This window comes from Elephantulus edwardii, unplaced genomic scaffold (genome assembly GCF_000299155.1).
Source record: "Elephantulus edwardii isolate Elephantulus edwardi_28Jun2011 unplaced genomic scaffold, EleEdw1.0 scaffold00139, whole genome shotgun sequence".
NCBI lineage: Eukaryota > Metazoa > Chordata > Mammalia > Macroscelidea > Macroscelididae > Elephantulus > Elephantulus edwardii.
Genome location: NW_006399889.1, coordinates 2,652,906 through 2,674,208, shown reverse-complemented (window position 1 = coordinate 2,674,208; position 21,303 = coordinate 2,652,906). Strand labels below are relative to the sequence as shown.

At 40.5% G+C, this 21,303-nt stretch overlaps 2 protein-coding genes across 2 annotated transcripts in view; both read left to right on the top strand.

Moving 5' to 3' along the window:
- Positions 1–21,303, top strand: part of LOC102845342 (involucrin-like) — a 382,191-nt gene that overhangs the window by 63,531 nt on the left and 297,357 nt on the right. The window lies entirely within an intron of this gene.
- LOC102860683 (coagulation factor VII-like) overlaps positions 6,072–21,303 on the top strand; it is a 34,417-nt gene continuing 19,185 nt past the window's right edge. The window contains exon 1 of the mRNA XM_006894315.1: positions 6,072–6,123. Coding sequence (XP_006894377.1) covers positions 6,072–6,123 — 52 coding nt within the window. The remainder of the gene's footprint in view (positions 6,124–21,303) is intronic.

Below are 21,303 nucleotides of genomic sequence, written 5' to 3'. Positions count from 1 at the left end.
AAAAAAATGTATTTGCAATGAATAAGTCATTGATTGTGCAAAATTCAATCATTCTCTCTCCAGCTCCATTCAATACATTTCAAAAAACTATTAACTTGTTTTTGAAAGCAGGAGTGGCATCCACTTCCTTAACACATGCCTCCGGAAACTCAATGAACTTTGATAAATGATGATGGTTATATAAAGGCTTCAGGCCTTTTGTTCATAGGGTTGCTATGTGTTGTGCTTGACTTGACGGCAATCAGCAACAACAGCAACAATAGACTCCTGAAGGGAACTTTGGTGATCTAGTGGCAAGAAACTGTGCTGTAACCCTGAAGGCACACAGTTTGAGGCCACCAGCTTCTCCATGGAAAAAGGATGGGCAGTCTGCTCCCATTCAGTTAAGTACTGCTGAAAACCCTTCAGAGGGTCAGCTATCAGTCGGTTCTATGGTACACATACAACACAACAGACTTCCACAATAACTTCCTAGCTGATATCCCAAACTTCAGTCTTGTCCTGAATACTACTTTTGTATTTCCAAGTGATGTTTCTGAAATGATTTTCCTTTAATATAGATTTTATATTATGTTCAAGGTAAAATCCAAGCTCTTACTTGAGGTGCAAAGCTTTTTGTGACTTGCCACTTCTGGCCCCTCCATCCTCATCCTTCACTAATTCTTTGCTTGTATCCATGTACAATCATGATGAAGTTCTTCCCCAAGTCCTCTTGCCTGCACTTGCCCCACCAATTCCCATTTATCCTTCAAGATTTTATTAACACACCTCTTCTCCTTATTAGCTTATCCAGCTCTAGTTGTCTAGTCTGTAAAGAACTCTGCTGTTAACCCCAAGGCGCTTCTCTGGCAGTTTGAAGAAGAAAAATGTCTTCTCCTCAGAAGAAAGACGGTCACTCTCCTCCTGTGCAATTTACAGCCTTGGAAACCCAATAGAGAGTTAGTTTTGAGTAAATTCTGAATTAATAGCAACGAGTCTTTTTAAGTTTATGTACTTAGTTCTGTCAAATAACTTATTATACTGGTTTGAGTATTGGCCTGTCCTTCTAACTAGATTGTGGGCTACTTGACAAGAAAGTCTATTATTCTCAAAAGCAATCAATGCTTAAAAAAATGTTGGATTAATGAGTTTGCTCAAGCTAGAAATAAGTGCATAGGTGTCAAGGTTAGATCTAACAGAAGGTTATCGTTTGCTGTCAAGTTGGAATCAACTCATAGCTGACCCTGCAGCAGCTTTTCAGACAGTAAATCACATGGGAGGAACTTGCCCATCCTTCTCCTGCAGAGCATCTGGTGGAGTTGAACTCCATACCTTTGGAATTACAGCACAACTTCTTATCATCAGTCCCTCAGAGCCTACCCTCCCACTGAAGACTTTCCCAGTCTTCTCTGTGATGCTAGCATGATGTATACCCAGGCTTCCTGAAATCTGATGCAACCCTCCCTGCCAAGACTCTGAATGTAAAGCTAGCAGTTTAAGATAGAGGGGATTGGTAACACTCGCCATTAAGCAAATTTACACTCTTGGGCCAGCAGCAGCCGTTGGTACTGGTAGCAGCATCCTGCATGCAGAGCCAGCCATGGAAAGAGCAGGCTGTAGCATTTGTGCCAGCAATTGCAAAGAGGCTGCCTCTTCAGGACTGTTTCTGCTGCCTAGTTCTGTAGTGCTCTAGGTGGTGTAGTTCAGCACTTTAATTTTCTAGCCTTGTGGTGACCCCATGAGGAGTCCAGCTATCTTTTTTAAGAATTTCATTAAATCAATCAGAATTCATTTTCTCTTTTATTTTTTTCAGAACTCATTTTTATTATTAGCAACTGTAAGCCCTGACAGATACACAGAGGTTTTAAGTATATGGCATATAATTTTCAATATTCTTTTCAGTACAAAGAAGATCAGGTAAAATTCCAGGGATCTAAAAGCCTGAGCTATTCCCAGTGGGACTGAGTGACCTGCTTGTTCAAGGAACAACTGGCCTGGATTTTACCCCTGTCTTTCCTCAAAGCAGGGGGCAAGAATAGATCTGATTATACCTTTGGGACCTAGAGTAACTTTCCTTAAAAAGAAAAAGAAAACACACACACACACACACACACACACACACACACACTGCCTGTTTTGTAGGGTCAAACTTTCCTGCTCTGTGATAGACTCAATGTTAGCACCAGATGAGACATATTAAGGACCACAGAGAGCTGGGATTTGGTTCTAGCCAGCCATTTCTGGGAAGTCTGAAGGATGAGATGGAATGGCTTTGTTTGTAAGCCAGGGAACAATGCCATGGAGAAGAAACAAAAGCTGAGGCTGGGTCCTTTGCCAGCCTCTGAGAAGCGAGCTTGCCTGAGGACAGAGAACTTGAGTGACACTCTGAGGAGGCTAGTGAGTGGAAGATTTTAATCTATGTACTTGTAAAAACAAAGTGGCAGCTGTAAGTGAGGCAAAGTCTGACTTCCACTCACTTCACAAGGGGAAGGACAACTCCAATGAAGTCAGACATGACCTAATTCTATTGCTAACCCTCCTCCCAGGACTCTTACTGCTCTCCAAAATAGTTTGTGAATTCCTTGCCATGGGCACATAGAATTCACAGATAATCTGATCATGAGGTTTATTAGGAGAGTAACATGTTACTATTCATATTTGAAACACTCAGGGTACAAGTCTTCAATTAGGCAGGTTTTTCTCTGACAAGCTCTCAGGCAGGACCCTCAGCCTCATTTTGGTTTCAGCCTTATGCTCATGAAAAGTGTTGCAAAGTTCTTTTAGTTCTGACAAAGATATACAACCCCAACTCCACCAGCAAGCTTAGGCCTGAATACATTTGACACTAGTTCTGTGGGCAGACCCACAGCAACTTTGTCTTTCATCAATCCCTCCCTGATTCTCAGCCACCTCTACCACTTGCTGCTGCTGTGGCTTCCACTGCCACCTCTCTGTTTTGCTTTTTCTCTATTTTGCACAGGAGACCCCAGCCCTGAGGACACACTGCTGCTTCTTTCTTGATAGTAGTGAGAATCCTGTTTTCTGCCTCTGAGCCTGCTCAATTTAAGCGTCAATTTTGGCACATGGTAAAACTGACCAATCCCCACACTAGTGATTTATCCATTTTAGTTGTATTTTCTTGCCCCAAAGGTGCAATTTCCTTATTTACATTGTGAATAAGCATGTAAGCTCTTTGGTGGGCTACAAATATCAAGATTTGCATAGTTCTGGCCAGCTGTAGAATTAGGGTTACACTGACGATGGCTAGACAAGCCATACTGAATAAATCACTATGGCACAGGGCTGTTTGCTTGTCAACTGCCAGTGAGGTCATCGGGTCAGGTATTCATTTCCCTGACATTGCCTGTCCTCATAATCAACCTGCTTTCTGGAGCACTAACTAATGCTTCACTCCTTCTTCCTTACTGAAACCTATTTTGAACACTAAAATTAGACTGTGCATTCATCTCAAGCATAACACATAACTCATAATGTAATGCTTTTTGCTGGTCTCAGAGCCCTTCTCTCTGGCTTAATGAATAAGGTACCAGTTGTAGTGAAAATGAGGTATGGCTGAAGATCACATGCCAGTCACAGCAAAATCTCTTTAGATAATGAGAATTGAGTCAGAAGGAATGCAGTGTAACTACATGAAGACAATTTTCTATCTTTAGTCTCCTCTTCCACAGAAGGTATCATGGATTGAATTGTATCCCACCAAAATATGTGTTAGCTTGGCCAGGCCATGATTCTCAGCACTGTACAATTATCCCATGTGTTATAAAACGTAACCTCTTTGATGTCAATGAGGAAGGGTTTGAGGTGGCTATGTTATAATGTACTCATTCCCTTCTAGATCAGTCAATCTGTTTTAAGGGAATCAGGGTGAGATGCAACAACTTTAATTACCTTACAGCTTTGATCTGATGAAAGGAGAGTTTCTTCAGGTTAGGCCTACATCACCTTTTGTCTGACAAGAGATACTAGGGAGGAAAGCAGGCAGAGAGAGGGGGCCTCAGCACTATCAAGAAAGAAGATTAAGAGAGGAGTAAGTTCTTGGAGAAAGATACTTGTTCTGCAAGACTTTGGTGAGAGTGAGATCCTGGTGGTGGAGAGAGCGACATTGCTGTGGACAAATGGTGGCAAGGTGTGACTTGAGGCTTCTTGCATTTGTACTGGTCACATCTGGATTTTGCTGTTCTTGCCTTTGATGGTGGAAGGAAAAGCGGCTTGCTGAATTGAAAATGGAGCCTGGCCTAACTGAGGAGTTGTGCCTTGGAAATGTTGGGCTAAAACCTGCACTCATTTTGAGTGATATTGTGATGTTCTCTGCCTCCCACACTCTCCAACTTCCTTCCCTAATAAATCCCTTTGTTGGTACCATAACTGTGAATCTGTGAGTCAGCAATGAATAAAATAATCTCTTCTTGTCGGTGGGGGTCTACAGGTACCATAGGGCTGGGCTATGGGCTCCTGATCCACTTTCTGCTCTAGGGTAGTGAGGGGCTGTATCATTCTTACTCCGTCTGTCCCTTTCAGAGAGATGCTCATGGCCCTGTTCCTCTATGACCCGTTTCCTCCCTACTTATAAACGCCTCAACATGAGAGAAGCAAAATATATAAAGATCTCCAAGGAATTCCACACTTAAGCATGTCGAGAAAAACAAAGACCTTCCTTTAGACCTTACAGATAAGAGAATGCTGGCACTTTGACTTTTCACACCTAAATTGTGAGAAAACAATCCTCTGTTAAAGTTATCTGTCTGCATCTCTGTTGTAGCAACATTAGAAAGTAAGACAGGGCAAGGGAACTAAGACTTGGTCCCTCCCAATAATATCATCCTCATTTTTCTAATGTAGTACCTAAAATACCTAGCTAATATTTTTGATACATAAACAAAAATATAGATACTCAAGCTACAAAGGAATTAGCAATATATGCACATTGTTGCCCCAAATACAATGAGTTGATAGATATGTCTCACAGTTTAGGAGGCAACAGGTCTGAATCCCAGGGACCAGCTTTATGGAAGGTTTCTCTCTCTGGCAGTTCTGAAGGAAGGTTATTGTCTCTGAGCTTCTGCTTCTGGATGGTCTTCCTGTTGCTTAATGAATCTACTCTTCTATTTGAGACACATGACTGGCACAGCAGGATAATGTCCCAGGTTAGGGCAATGTCTCAGCTGAATCTGGTATATTGGTGCCCTCACAGAAGTGGAGACGAGTGAAAGATTCTTCTTTTCAATCACTTGCTAGGCTGCTGAGAGCTGGACAGTAAATAAAGATGACAGAAGGAAAAGAGTACTGAAGATCCTGTGGACCAGTAAAAGAAAGAACAGACACGTCTTGGAGAAACTGCAGCCAGTGCTGCTCAGAGGCTAGGATGGCCTAGGTTCAGCTCACATATACTTCAGGCATGTTGCTAGGAAAGTTGTATCTTGGAGAAGGACATTGTGCTTGAAAAGGTAGAGGGAAGATGAAGGAAAAGAAGACCCTCACTAGGTGAGTTGACACAGTGACTATGGCCATGGGCCCAGGTGTGTCAGAGATTGTGAGAGTGGCTCAGGGTAGGACAGGGATCAGATCTGCTGTTCCTAGGGTTGTTATGAGTCATATTCCAACCTAGGGTTGGTATGAGTCATACTCCACTCAATGGCACCTAGCAACAACAACATTTCTGAGACAAAGTATCATTTCAAAACCACTTTAAAAAAGACAAATATTTTATTGGAGAAAAAAAAATCACTTCCAATTGACACATCTACAGTCCCTGGACGGTACAAATGGTTGACACATTCAGCAGCTAACCAAATGATTAGAGGTTAGGGTCCATCGTTCATGTAGAGGTGTCTTGGAAGAAAGCCCTCACTATCTACTTCTGAAAACTCAGCCATTGAACACCTTGTGCGGCATAGTTCTACTCTGACACACTTGAAGTTTCCATGAGTCAGTGTTAAACCAACAATAATAGATTTGTTTTGTTTTTACAACATCCAAAGATAGTAGTCCTGGAGAGAATGATGCCTAATATAGGCAAGAGGGAAGAAAAGGAACATATCAACCTATCTGGATAACAGCTAGTAAAACCAGGTATGGATGGCATCTCAGTGATCAACCTGGAGAGCCTGGGCCCTAGGACCCCAGGTATTTGGAACTCATACAGATAGGAGTCAAAATAAACACCTAGCAGGAGAACACCTAGGGAAAATCATTTGGGGATAGAAGACCAACTCTGTGGCAGGGCAGAGATGAAAATTCACTAGTGGTATCTCAAAGACCTTTTATGTTGGAAGCAGAATTGCTGTGGTTTACGAAGGTTTTCCAAATGCATCTACCCCAGACAACTACTAACTGTGGCCTGAGACAAATCTTGGGTTATGGGTGATTTGTGGAAGTTAAGAGAATTGTATCATAATGGAAAGACATAAAAATGGAATGCCCTGGGGAAAAAATTTAAAAGTGCTGTAAAACTATCAAAGACAAGAACATCCAGGTCTATGAAAAACACAAACCTACTACGTTACCTTTTACTGATATCACACTGAAGACACTGAAACTGAGGCAATCAGGGATTCTGCCTTAACACCTTACATCAGAGAACTTTACTCTGGTCTTTCTCCAAGCACTCTCACTTCTTGGGGCAAGAAGTCCTCTGGGCCAGCACTCCCTTATATATTAAGCACCAAATACTCAGGACTCAGCAATTCTTTGACTAAATGCCCAACCTTAATTCAAGAACTAGGGGCTTATTCTTTCAGGTCTCTAATTTTGACAAGACACACAATAGGATTTCAGAATGTGATTTTTTTTTTCCAGTAGAACACAGCAGAACTGGGACTGCAGACTGAAGTGTATATACCTTTGTGATCAAAGCTCCTCAATGTGAATCAGGGGTGGCATGAGAAGAATGCATAGCTTCACAATTTCCATTCTTGTCTCAAATAAAATATTGGGAGACTATCTGCCTAAAGTATTATTTCTATGGCAACATAGCTGGGAAGGGACTGACCCCATATGCTGTTTGGCATCTGTTAGTTAATGAGAAGAGGAAGAAAACTGGGTAGATGGGATGTGTGCATCTGCTGCCTTCTGTCCTTACTATGATCCTAGGGAAAGCAGAATTACACAATACCCCTTCCTCAGTCTTCCCAAACAAGAGATAGGTTCAAAACACAAATGTGTGTTTTAAAACAACTCTCCTCACAATTAAAACTTGAGAAAGACAAAGGTGTTCATTCTCCCTCTTCTAATCAATTTTGTATTAGAAGTCCCAAGCAGAGCAAAAGAAAAGACAAAAAGAAAAATAATAGGTATACAGATAGGAAAAACGAAGTGAAATTATCTCTACCCATGCATGATATGGTCCTATGTAGAGAAAGATCAGAGAATCCTCAGGAAAATCCCCAGAGATAATAGTAGCATCTAGAAAAGTTCTATGAGGTTAATAATAACAATAATGATAAATCAACTAGGTTTTTATACATCACCAATGGAAAAGTCTGAAAGATAAATTATGGAAACTATTTCATTTATAGTAGCATCTAAGAAAAGAAAATATCTAGAAATAAATTTAACTAGGGACACGAAGGATTTCTGTTATGAAAACTGTAAAACACTATTGAAAGGTATTGAAGTACACAAAATAAGTAGAAAGATGTACTGTGTTCATGGATATGTACCATCTGGTCAGAAGCAAGCCATACCTGACTCCCCAGCAGATTTTCAGAGACAATAAATTGCACGGAATTTAATTGCCCATCTTTTTCCCATAGAGCAGTTCATGGATTTGAACCAGGTAACTTTGTGTTGGTAGCACAATTCCTTACAGTTAAGCCAGAGCTCCATGTTCATAGACAGGAAGAATTAATATTGGTAAGATGATAATATTATTCAAGGCCCTGTATAGATCCAGCACAGTCCTGGTAAAAATGTTGACAACCTTCTTTTTAGAAATATAAAGACATTTCTCTTGTGACAGGAGTCCATAAATGAAGGCTGCACAGTAAAGTGGTCTTGGGGGGAGGGATTATATAACAATGAAATAATTTTTCTCTTTTCAAAGAGAAGATCAAATTAGGGGGGAGTGGGTGGGCAGGGAGAAAAGTGCAACAGTGAATGAATGGAAATCTTAAGTTTCTGTAAACATTAAAATGAATTAAAAAAAGAAATACAAAGACATTTCTCATATTTTTATAGAATGACAAGAAGCCCTGAATACACAAAAATCACCTCAAGGTGAGTAAGAGACTTGGGAGTAAAGCCCAAAACCATAAAGTTCGTAAGAGACAAACTGGGATCAAGCTTAGAAGCTCTAATCTACAGTATAAAGAGACTGCCAAATACAGCCAGAAATATACACTCTGAGGAGGATAAAACTGTTGAATGAGACCTTCTAAAGATTAAATGCCTATGCTCATCGAAAACTTTTTCCAATAGGTTGAAAAGAAAACCTACTGACTGGGAACAGACATTTGGCAGTACCATCTCAGACAAAGAGTCTCAGAATGAAAGTTTATAGAATACTCCTGGGTCTCCACAAGAAACAGTCCGATAACCCAATTACAAAATGGGCAAAAGACATGGAAAGAATTTTCACAGAGGAAGATATTAAAATAGCCAACAGACATACAAAGAAATGCTCCAAATCACTGGCAATAAGAGAGATGCAAATCAAAGCCACAATGAGATACCATCTCACTCTAGTAGCAGTGGTAAAGTTTAACAGGACAGTAAGTAATAACTGTTGGAGAGGATAAGGTGAGATAGGAACTCTTATACATTTGTTGGTGGGATTGTACAATGGTATAACCACTCTGGAAGGCAGTTTGGCTAAAAAAGTTGAACATAGAAATTCCATATGACCCAGCTATTCCAATGCTTGGAATATACCCCAAGAAAATGAAAACTGAGGCTCAAATGTAAACTTGTACACCAATGTTCATAGCAGCATTATTCACCATCGCAAGAACATGGAAAAAGCCCAGATGTCCAACCACAAACAAATGGACTGAGAAATTGTACATTCATACAACAGAATACTACACAGCTCGCAGGAACAAGAATTTTTTAAATTACTACCTGATTTGGGAGGGACTGGAGAGCATTATGCTGAGTGAACTAAGTTTCACAGGGCAAATACTGTATAAAACTATTATTGTAGAATGAATATGAAGATCCAAGGCATGGGGGAGGGTGGGAATAGAGGGGTATGGATAGGGCGATAGGGTGTTAATCATAGGGTTGCACAATTAGATAAGACTTCAATAAAAGTGAAAATACAAGTCATGTGTTATTGTTAGGTGCTTTAGATTTGGTTCCAACTCATTGTGACTGTATGTGCAACATAACAAATCTTGGTCTGATCTTGCATCATCCTCACCAATCTCTGTTATGCTTAAAAAACAATTACTGTAGTCTCCACATGAATCTACTTCATTGAAGATCTTCCTTTTACTCATGCACTTTCCCAAACAGGATGTCCTTTTCCAAGGACTGGCCCTTCCTGACAGCCTGCCCCAAATATATGAGGTGAAGGCTCACCAAACTTCCCTTCGAAGAATCACCCTGGCACACTTCTTCCCAAACAGATTTGTTTGCTTTTTGGGCAGTCTGTGAGATATCCAGTATTCATCATTGCCTCCACAGTTCAAAGGCATCATTTAATTATTCTTCAGCCTCTTTAATTTACTGTCCAAGTTTCACATGCATATGAAAATACTGGTAATGCCATCACTTGGCTTAGGTGCACCTCAGTCTTTCGGATGACATTCTTGTTCTTAGCACTTTAAAGAGGTTCTTGGCACTTTTGGGAGCAGATCTGCCCAATGCAGTGTATTGTTTGATTTCTTGATGGCCGTTTTCATTAGTGTTGAGTGTGGATTCAAGTACAATTCAATCCTCGACAACATCAATCTTTCATCTTTTTGTTGTTGTTTATTGATCCAGTTGTGAAGACTTTGGTTTTCTTTATACTGAGCTGTAATCCACAGTGAAGACTATAATCTTTGAGCTTCATCAATACATGGTATCTAAGCAAAGGTTGTATTATCTGTATAAGACAGGTTATTGTACAACCTTGTAAGGATTGTTCTACAATCCCAATGCCACACTCTTCTTCATGCAGTTAAGCTTTTTAGATTGTTTGTTCAGCACACAGATTAAGTAGGTATGATAAAAGAATACAACTCTGACATATGCTTTTCCATATTTTAAATCTTGCAATATTCCCTTGTTCTGTTCAAACAACTGCTTATCAAACAACTGTCCACCTATTTGCATGAGCCCAACTATGTCTTCTGGAGTTCCCATTACATATTCTGGGAGAATATGCTTTGAAAGTATATAACTGATAAGAATTCATAAGCAAATAATATATATGCCTTCTATATATTTGACTATATATATCTGTATATATATCTAAATAAATATATTATCTACATCTATGTATTTATGTCAGGAAAAGATGGGCAATCTCTTTCTGTGGTATCTATAACCTCGAAAACCCTCTGGACAGTCAGCTATGAGACAATTACTGTTCAATGGCAATGAATCCAGATAGATAGATAGATAATGACGATAGATAGATAGATAGATAGATAGATAGATAGATAGATAGATAGATAGATGATAGATAGAGTGAGTGAGTAACTGGGGCAGTGGGACTTGGAGTGTTGGAATTAGTAAGACTGGCTCAGGACAGGGTAGGGTTCAGTGCTGCTGTACATATGATCACTATGCGTCGCAGGCAACTCGATGGCACATAACAACACTGTATCTATATCCGTCTGTCTGGATCTATCGTCTATCTATCTCTCTACCTATCATCTATCTACCTACACAGAGAGAGAGTGAGACAGAGAGTACATGATAGAGAACTCTGGTGGCCTAGTGGGTAGGGAGTAGCAATGTCAACACAAAGTCATATGGGTCGAATCACTAACTTATGGGAGAAATATGAGCAATCTTCTCCAATGCTATTTTCAGTCTCTAAAATCTGTTGGAGAGTCAGCTATGAGTCTATTCCAACTCAACAGCAATGAGTTTTTAGTTTACCTATCTATATTCAGATTATTAATAGCTGCAGGTTGCTTGGCTCCAGAATCAACACTCTTGGTATCAGCAGTCAGGAAATTAAAAGACAAATTGCATTGGGAAAGTCTGTTGTCAGAGACCTCTCCAAAGTACTGAAGAGAAACGATGTTAGTCTGGAGAATAAGGTGCACCTGATTTGGGCCATAGTCTTCACAATTACATGTTATGTATGCATCAGAAAGCTAGACAATGACTAGGGATGATAAAAGGAGAATTGATACCTTTGAGCTATGATGTTGGAGAAGAGTATTGAATATACCATGGATGGCTAGGAGGACAAACAGGTTCGTCCTAGAGAGGGTATAATCAGGCTGCTCCTTGGAAGCAAAAATTCTGAAGCTTCACCTGACATACTTTGGATATGTTCCTTGGAGAGGAATGTTATGCTTGAGAGGGTGGAGGGACAGTGCAAATGAGGGAGACCCTTGTTGAGATGGATTGATTCAGTAATTGGGGTAATGGGAGATAGTAAGATTGGCACAGGATAGAGCAGGGTTTAAGGCTGTTGTACATAGGGTCACTATGAGTCGTGAACAACTCGATGCCACACCACAGCAACAACAACATCTACTTTTATATGTAACTTTGATGACTTAACATCAAAAAGAAAAATAAACCACTCATGTAATAAGCAACTGACATGAGTAGATACTAATATTTTAACAAATTAGGTATTAAAATTTTTACACTTGGAAATAAAAAATTAGGGAGGGTGAAAAGTCTAAATATAAAGGTTTTTTAACTTTATAATTACAATAACAGAGGGTGAGAAGAGAAGACTGTATGCTAAGTACAACTAAACATTTCATGGAATTCATTTTTTCATAGTTCAAAGTTTGTAGTCATGGTTCTGAGCGTGTCTACAGTCAATTGTCCTTATAAAGTTTTAAAAGTTTCTGTCTACCTTCTAGATTGCTGGGTAGTGTCTTGGTCTGGAACACATGTTAGAGATCATTCAAAGTAAAGCGATTGATTTCTATTTGTCTGTAACAGCAGAAGGAAATTCGGGGATTATAGAAGGAAGCAACCTGTAAATTTAATTGCAAACTGCTACCTTTATTACCCCAAGTTCTGAAAAAAATGAATGGTGCCTTGCTACTGAGGCCCAATGTTTTGCTCAAGGACTCAGTAGTTCAATTGTGATCTAAAGGAAGGAAAAATGTGAAACAGAATGACATTCTTAATAGAAACCAGACTTGTTTGATATGTTGAGACTGGTTGCTGTTAGGTGCTGCGGAGTGGAGTGTGACCCATAGTGATCTTGTGAACAACAGATCTGAACCCTGTCCTATCCTGGGCCATCCACACATTTTCTGACATAGCTGAGATGGGAGAAACTACCAAATCCATAGCCTGGGAACATCTTTTAAACCTTGATCCAAAGCCATCTCAGGTAATCAGTTTTAATGAAACAATTTAGTTCTCTTATACAGTGGCCAGTATAGTGTTACATACCGGACAATCCCAGATTCTACACATCCAATGTTCTGTTTGGCATTCCTGGCCAGATCTGGAGTGAAAACATTGTGACATATTAACGCTCCTTCCACTGACAGGTGGAGGCTGTTTTCTTTGCCCTGGAGTGTAAGCCAACCTGTCATTGATTGAATGAATAGTGTGATGAAAATGATGATATTTCACTTCTAGGCTCGTCTCCTGTAAGACTGAAAACTTTTGTGTTGGTCTGTTGGGAGCCAGTCACCACATCTGAAAAGTGAATATCCTGAGACCACCTTGCTGGAGAAACTGAAGCCACGGGGAGAGGTGTAGGAGCTGAGAAACCACATAGAGAAAGAGAGAGAGAGAAGCCAAGATACACTGAGGCTCCAGTGGTGTGGGTGGACAGGCCATCTGGAAAGGTCTCCCAAGAGCCCACCGCAGCTGAGACATGTGGTGCAGAGCTAAACAGCCCTGGACATTCATCCCCAAACTCCTGACCGACAACATTGTGAATAAAAGAAAATGGTTGTTATAGGTCATTAACTTGGGATTGCCTTCCTCCTCCCACCCCCAGCAAGAATGTCCAAAACATTCCTAAAGGCTTTGTAGGAAAACTTTGACTTCCTTGAAGCTTAGCAACAGCAACACAAACATTTTTTCCAAGTTGATCCCAACTCATAGTGATCCTACAGGACAGAATAGGACTGCTGCACAGGGTTTCAAGGCTGTAAATCTTTATGGAAGCAGATTTCCTTTTCATCTTGTGTAGCAGCTGGTGGTTTTAACTAGAAACCTTTTATTTAGCAACTAAGTGTGTTAACCACTGAAATTCTAGGTCTCTTCCTCCTTTAAAGATTGTTGTTGTACTTGATGGAGTTGAGCTGACCCATAGGTGACCCTCCATGGTTTTTCAGAGGCAGTAAATCACACAGGAAGAGCCCATCTTTCTTCTATAGAGCAGCTGGTGGATATGAACTGTGTACCTGTGCATTGGCTGCTCAATTCCTTACCTCTAAGCCACCAAGAACTCCAGAAGAGATAGTTCTACTCTATTACATAGAGCTGTTATGAATTGACAGTGACTCAACATCACCCAACAACAATAGCAACTTGAATAATAGTGATAAAATAATCTGAAATTTAGGACACAATGCCAATTAACCCAATTTATTTACTAGTTTTAGTGTCTGAGTATCTTGCATCCCTTAGTCCTCCAGGCAATCTTATAAGTGCTGTTGACCCATTTTATATTTCTTCATCTAACCTCTTTTTTCAAATGATGTGTGACATGAGTCAGGCCACACAGAAATAGGCTACATCTTGGAATCCTATGGGAATCTTCTGAAGCTGAAAGGGCCCTGAGAGACCATCACCTTTTAAAGAAATGATTTAGAGAGAACAAAGGAGAGTGAGTAACTTGGTCAGGAAGTGTGAGGAAGAGCCCGGCCAAGGACCCAAGATACCTCTTACTTACCCATCTTCTTGACAATGGTGCACAAATGGATTGACTCAGAGTGGGCTTGGATCATTCCAAGTTTGTGGTGAAGATCTCCCCCCCTTCCCCGCCAACTCCAATAAATTTGCTATTCTGATTGCTTTATGCCACCTAATTGAACTATCTTACTTAGCTATTTTAAGACTAGTTGGCCTTCAGGATCAGATGTGAATTCAGGTCCTAATTAAACTATTTCTTACCTGTACTCAGTTGATTATTTGAATAGTGTCTGCAAAATCCCTATCTACACAGAACTTCAGAATGTGACCTTACTTGGACATAGTCCTTGCAACATGTAATTTGCTACAACAGAGCCATACTAATTAGGGCAGCCCTTAAATCTATTTGACTGTATCCTTACAAGAAGACCCTATGAAGAGGCAGAGAGAGAAAGGGAGAAGGTCATGTGATCAATGCCGATGCAAGCCAACGTATGCCCAGTATGGATGGAAGAGACAAGAATGGATTCTTCCCTAGGGCCCTGCAGAGGGAGCCTCACTATGATGGAATTTAGTCTCAAGAAGCATGAGGGAATACATTCTTTTAAACCACTCAGTCTATGGAAATTTGTTACAAATTTCCCAGGAACCTAATGCATTACCTTTGTTTCCTTGGGCAAGCTATTTCAATTTTCTGTGTTTCAGTTTCTTTATCTATAGAATGAGATGTTGGCCTTTTTGTTTGTTATAGATTTGTGTGTATGCTGTTGTTGGATGTCATTGAGTTGGTTTTGACTCGTAGTGACCCCATGGATTACAGAAAAAAGCAGTGCTCGGTTCTGTCCTCAGTTGTCACAATAACAGGTACATTTAAAGCCCGTTGTTGCTGGCACTGTGTATGAATAATGCTAAGTTGTAATGAGATTACATGTGTAAATTGTTCTTCATGGTGTTGGCACGTGGAAAATGTGGTGAAATGTAATGAATTGCTAGCTGTTGCTGGATGTCAGGGAAAAGAAATGTCTAGAGAGAGAGCTTTTGCCTTTCAACCAGCGCTGTCCCAAGATGCTCATCGTGTTTCCCAACAGTACCAATCAGGAAGCAAACAACATTCTTCAGGTGGAAGGAAAAACAAGCAGGTGATGAGCTGGTGTCAGGTCTGAGTTTATCCCTGGAGCTAGGAGGAAGGAAAGAGCATTTTCAGAGAAACCTCTTGGTTGGGGCAAATAATAAGACAGTTCTCTGTGGAAACACATGCCTTTTTTTGTTTGTTTGTTTGTTTAAAGGAAATAATTTTCTTCATTCTCTGCCTCTCTCCTTTTTTTCTTTCCCACTTCCCTTTTCTTGCCAAGTCATACTGACTCCAACTCTGTGATAAATGAAAGAGAGAGTAACCATATGAAGAACACAAAAGAACCTACTGTAGATTAGAGATGAATGGTGTCTCTTTGCCTTTCCTCAGAACCCTGACAAGATCTGGCTCTATCTATGCCCGGAGTTCCTCTAGGCTCACTTGCTTGTTTGCCTCCTACATTACCCCTCCCCTTCTTCCTGGTGCTTTTGTGGGTTTACAATCCTCCCTCTTCCTCAGACAATAAGGTTTAGAGCAGCAACCTTACCCCAGGCTGCCAATAAGACCACCTGGTGTTGGCTTCCTATTTAAGTGCTGAGGATGACCTTCCCAAAGCTCCAGTGGATTATTCTAATGCTTCTAGTCACCACTTTCAATCTGTATTCATTCCACTGGCAAGAGTTTATGTGGCAGCCATTGAAATGTTATTGTTGTAAGACTCCTACACATTTACTTCATTTGTTTATGGTTTTCAGTTTTCCTAGATTCACACTTTGTAGATTCCATGTTATATTTTTTTTAATGACTACTTACAGCTGTTTCTTCTTATTTTGAGTTGCAAATGAAAGCCTTCCTCAGTCCAGGTCTTCAAAGTGGACTCTACTTGGAGGAAGCAGCTGCCCTCCGGTTATCTGCTGAGTGCCTTCATGTGGCTCTTTCCCCACCCCCCCTGATGTAGATTGGCAGGTCCTTCTTCCCAGTTTGTCTTTGTCTGGAAGTTCCACTGAACCATGTGCATTGTGGGTGATGCTTTTAGTATTTGCAACACCAGTGACACTGTTTCCAGAATCACACGGCGAGCCACCACAGTATGGCAAACTGATCCAAAGGGGGTGACTCCTGAACGTTACAACCTGGGAACCCTATGGAGCAGTTCTACTCTATCATTAGGTCACTGGAAGTTGAAACTCAATTTCCCAGCAGCAATATCCACTGTTTGGTAGTACTGTAAGCCTAGCAGTAAACCAGACAGACAAGCTCTGTTCTTGAGTAGCATACAGTCTCAGAGGGGAAACAATGAATAGAGATACTTGGGAAAGCCAATATCTAAGTGGACATTTCTTAATGGATATTCATAGAAGACTTTTTAGTAACAAATCTGATATAGATGCTGGTGGGGAGTTTCAATAAGATGCCAGGGCTGGAAACAGAGGTGTTTTTCCCTTCTAACTTTGTTGAGGTATAATTTATATATTATAAATGAATCTATTTTATGTGTAGAATTCAATAATTTAGCAAATTTGCAGGATGTGTAACCATCACTATAATTCAGTTTTAAAACAATTTTAACACTGTAGATGTTGACACAACTACATTCCCTGAGGAATTCTATAATCCACCTTAGAGGATCCATGGAATCTGACCATGAAAGTTATCTTCGTCCTTGTCCTGGTAATGAGAAGCTTAGAACATTAGCTACCCTGTTGCTTTAAACGCCTTGGAAATAAGTCTTGCCAATCTCTCTAAAGTACGTGCTCTAATGCTGTGCCTTTTTATAATTTTATCCTTTTCTTTTTATTTTTTAATCATTTAATGATGCATTTCCTTAAAATGCATGTGGAAGTCAGTTCTTTTGTAGAACAAAGAGATAGCATCACTTGGTGATCAAAAAGTAGTCAAAACCTAGTGACACCAGTTGCCTTCCAGGTGACTTGACTTAAGATAACCTCAGGTGAGTTAGAACAGAGCTCTGTGCCACCAGCTACTCATTGCTTGAGTTTTTTAGAAGTAGGCCCCAGACCTGTCTTCTAAGGTGCTGTGAAGTGAATTCAAGCCTTTGCTCTTTCCAGTAGTAGTCAAATACATCAACTATTTCCTCCACTCAGACACTGCTTTGGTACCAACACCATATTTAGAAATGTCATGCTCCTGCTGTCATTGAGGTGGAATTGACTCATAGTTGATCCTTCAGTGAGTTTTTGGAGGCTGCATACCACACAGGAAGAGCTGGCTCATTTTCCTCCTCAAAGCCACTGGTGGATCCAAACCACAGAGAGAGGCTGCCCTTTTTATTAGTAGTGCAACTCTGTGTGGATGGCACCCTCAGAGCTTCCCTGAGAAGCATTGTTGTTGTTAGGTGCTGTCTAGTCAATTATGACTCATAATTACCCTGTGAACAATGGATCTGAGCCCTGTCCTTCCCTGAGCCATAGTCATCATCTCTGCTATTCTTGAGTCCATTGCTGTAGTCATTGGGCCAGTCCATCTCATTGAGAGTCTTCCTCTTTTTTGCTGACTTTTCCAAACTCGTTGTCCCTCTCCAAGAAATAGCCCCTCCAAACAACATGCCCGAAAGATATGAGACAAGGCCTCCCCATCCTTGCCTCTAAAGAACACTCTGGTTGCAGTTTCTCCAAGACAGATCTGTTTCATCTTTTGACAGTCCATGGGATGTTCAAGACTCTTCCACAACACCATAGTTCAAAGGCATTGATTCTTCTTCTGTCATCCTTAGTCGAACTCTCAGATACATAACAAGAATTGAAAAGACCAAGGCTTGCATCAGGTGCACCTTAGTCTTTAAACTGATATCTTTGCTCTTTAGCATCTTGGAGTGACATAAAAGAAAAAATGGGGAGTGGGGAAAGACAGAAAGAAAAGTACAAAATCAGCCAAAGAGAAGAAGATACTTAACCAGATGGATTGACATGGTTATGGCAATAATGAACTCAAACACAGTGGCAATTACAAGGATTGTGAAGGATTTCAGTTTGTTGTATATAGAGTACCTTTGAGTTGGAATGGAATCCATCACACCTAACTAAATCTAGATAGGATCAACAGATGAATTTCTGCTTATCACAAAAGGCCATCAGATTGTAGCAACTGGGTTCCACTTATTTTTCCTCCAGTGATGCACAAGACCTTAGAGTGAATGAAAGCTGAAATACAACCCAATTTTGCAAGAAAAGTCTGGAGACAGCAGGTGGGCTGCATCTCATAGACATTGGCATGTGCGCAGCCGGCAGGCTGGCTCAGGGCTGTGCTGACTTGGCGATTAAGCTGCAGCAGATGGGCGTCTGGGTGAGATGGGGAGATTAGGTGTACTCATTTGTTTTCTTCAAGGGATTTACAAACCTGTATCCACTGCATTTCACCACAAAGGTACCTGACAAATGAACCATTTGAAAGCAGCAAGCTGCAAGGAAATGTCAGGCACAGTGCTCAATTTATAGATTCAAATTGTCACTCAATTTGAACCTTGGAGAATAGTTCTCACAGATTTTTAGGCATCACTTTTGTAATCAGTCAGCAGGTGTTTTGTTTCACAGAGTCCCGGCTGTGCCATTGGTAGGAAATAGAAATACTGACTTTCTGGGGATTGTGAGCAGAAAGTCAGCAGTTTGAACCCACCTAGAATTTCCACAGGAGAAAAGGTTTGATGAAAATATATGTGGTGAAAATATGCTCCTAAAAATATATGTGGTGTCAAGTTGCATCCAGCTTATAGGAAAGGAGTGTACGATAGCACGATGCCCCACTTGATCCTGTGACATCACCGTAATCACTGCTGTGCTTAAAGTCCATTGTTGCAGCCTTTGTGCTAATCCATCTGGTGGAGGGTTATAAAGAGAATAGTCTAGGAAAAAAAATTCTGTGGGGGAGTTCTACTTTGGCAAGTGGGGCCACTATGAGTTGGAATGGACTCAGGCACCCAACAGTAGATGCTTCCAACCTCCCATAGTGAGAATGGGCCAATGGAAGGAAAATTTAATTGGTGGTAGCGTGTGTCTGACAACCCCAGTCCTGGGGACACATTGTTAGTGACCATGATGCTCAGTTGCCCGTTAATTTGCTCCTTTCCTGGGTTTACAAGTGAGGATACAATGGAGTCTTTGATTCTGTGTGTGTCAGGACATTTATTCCCCTTGTTATCTTAACATTTTAATCTCGCTACAAACTGATTAGTGTTGTTTTCAGTGGGGAAGCATCCTCTGTTGAAGAAAGTATGTGTGTGCAAGAATCTACCCCCACGTTTATTCAAGTGTTCCCAGCAATCTCTTTATTTGACTCCATGGCTCAAGTGCTTCTAGCATTGGTTTGGCACCAACTGTCCTCATCAGTGTCCTCTGTAAACACCAAGTGACAAGGAAATCTTTCTAGGAGATGGTCACTGACATTTCCTCCACAGAGTTCATGTGGTTAACATGACCAGATCAGAAATCTGTCTAAGAAGAAAATGTTGACAGAGAGTTTGCCGGAGAGAACACAAATTCTGTTCAGATAAATGTGGAGTTGAGTCTGCTACTTACTTCCTGTTCAGTCTTGGGTAAATTGTGGAGTATCTCTGAGACATACGTTTCTTAGTATTAAATGTAAATTCTATAACCCACCTTTCAGTGTTATGAAATAAATAAGTAAGTAATTGGAGTTACTTGAAACTCAATATTAAGAAGACAAAGATTCTTACCACTGGGCCAATTGGCAGCACCATTATAGATGGCGAAAAGACTGAGGTTGTTAACAATTTCAGCTTGCTTGGCTCCACAGTCAACCCTCTTGCCACCAGAAGTCAGGAAATCAAAAGACAAATTGCGTTAGGGAAATATGCTCAAAGACCCTATCAGAGTGCTAAAGAGCAGTGATATTACTCTAGAGACTAAGGTGTACCTGATTCACGCCATGACTTTCACAATTGCCTACTATGCATCAGAGAGCTGAATGACAGAAGAATCGATGCCTTTGAGCTGTAGTGCTGGAGAAGAGTCTTGATCATACTATGGACTGCCAAGAGAATAGACAGGTCTGTTTTAAAGAGGGTGAAACCAAGCTGCTCCTTGGAGACAAGGATTTGAAGCGCCATCTCACATACTTTGGCCATGTGGCCAGGATGGATCAATCCTTGGAGAAGGACATCATGCTTGGAAGGGTGGAGGCACAGCACAGGAGAGGAAGACTCTGGATGAGTGTCTGAGGTAATAGGGGCAAGTGTGTAGGAGACAGAGAGAGTGGTTCAGGATAAGGCGGGGTTCCAAGCTACTGTACATAGGGTTGCTATGAGATGCAGGCTACTTGATGGCAAATAACAACAACAACAATGGGAGTAGAATGGTTTGACCAGTTGCCATCAAGTTGATTCTGGCTTATGGTGACCCCATGTGTGTCAGAGTAAAACTGTTCCAGTGGTTGACTTTTTGGCTATAAATCTCCAGGTTTTTCTTCTAAGGCATGTCTGGGTGAAGTCAGACATCCAAAATTTTGGTTAGCAGCACTAACCATTTGTGCCACCAAAGATTCTGACAGTGGTTCACTTTGTCACTACTATGGACATGCAATGCAGCCTTTCTCTTTCATTGTGTAAATCTACTATGATTTTCCAAAACTCCTATAGTATTTCTTTTACAAAAGCAATTTCCTAGTTAGAACTGGTAGATTATTGTCAGTTTCTCTGCCCTATATTTAGGAATTAGTTTGTCATCATGTATGGGACAAGATCATCTCACTATGAAGAATTTCTACATAATGTATAATATATCATGCTGGTAGAAAATGTGGTGACATTTTAAGAAAATACTTCTAAGATCTCTGCATTGTGCTGATCAAGTTAAAGACAATGTTAGCTCTTTTGGAGAAACAAGATTTGGACCCACTAGATTGAATCTGGGTCTATTTATTTGATTTTTGTTTGGTTCCATGCCCTGCAGATTATACTCTTCTCTGTGACAAATGTTATTTTGATGATCCTTTAATAGTTAAGACACTTCATGTAGTATAAGTAACATTGCTTTAAAATATTATAGCCATGATATTATGATGCATACTCTGTAATTACTTATACTTTAAAAATACACATTCTAGATTCCCATGGGCAACAAATACATTTTGATTAACAGATACTGCCATGGACATGCTCACCAAATCATGCCAAGAAATCTGGAGAATGACCACTTGGCCAACTGACTGGAAGAGATCGATATTTGTTCCTACCCCAAAGAAAGGTGACCCAACAGAATGTGGAAACTACAGAACAATCTCACTGATTTCACATGCAAGCAAGATTTTACTGA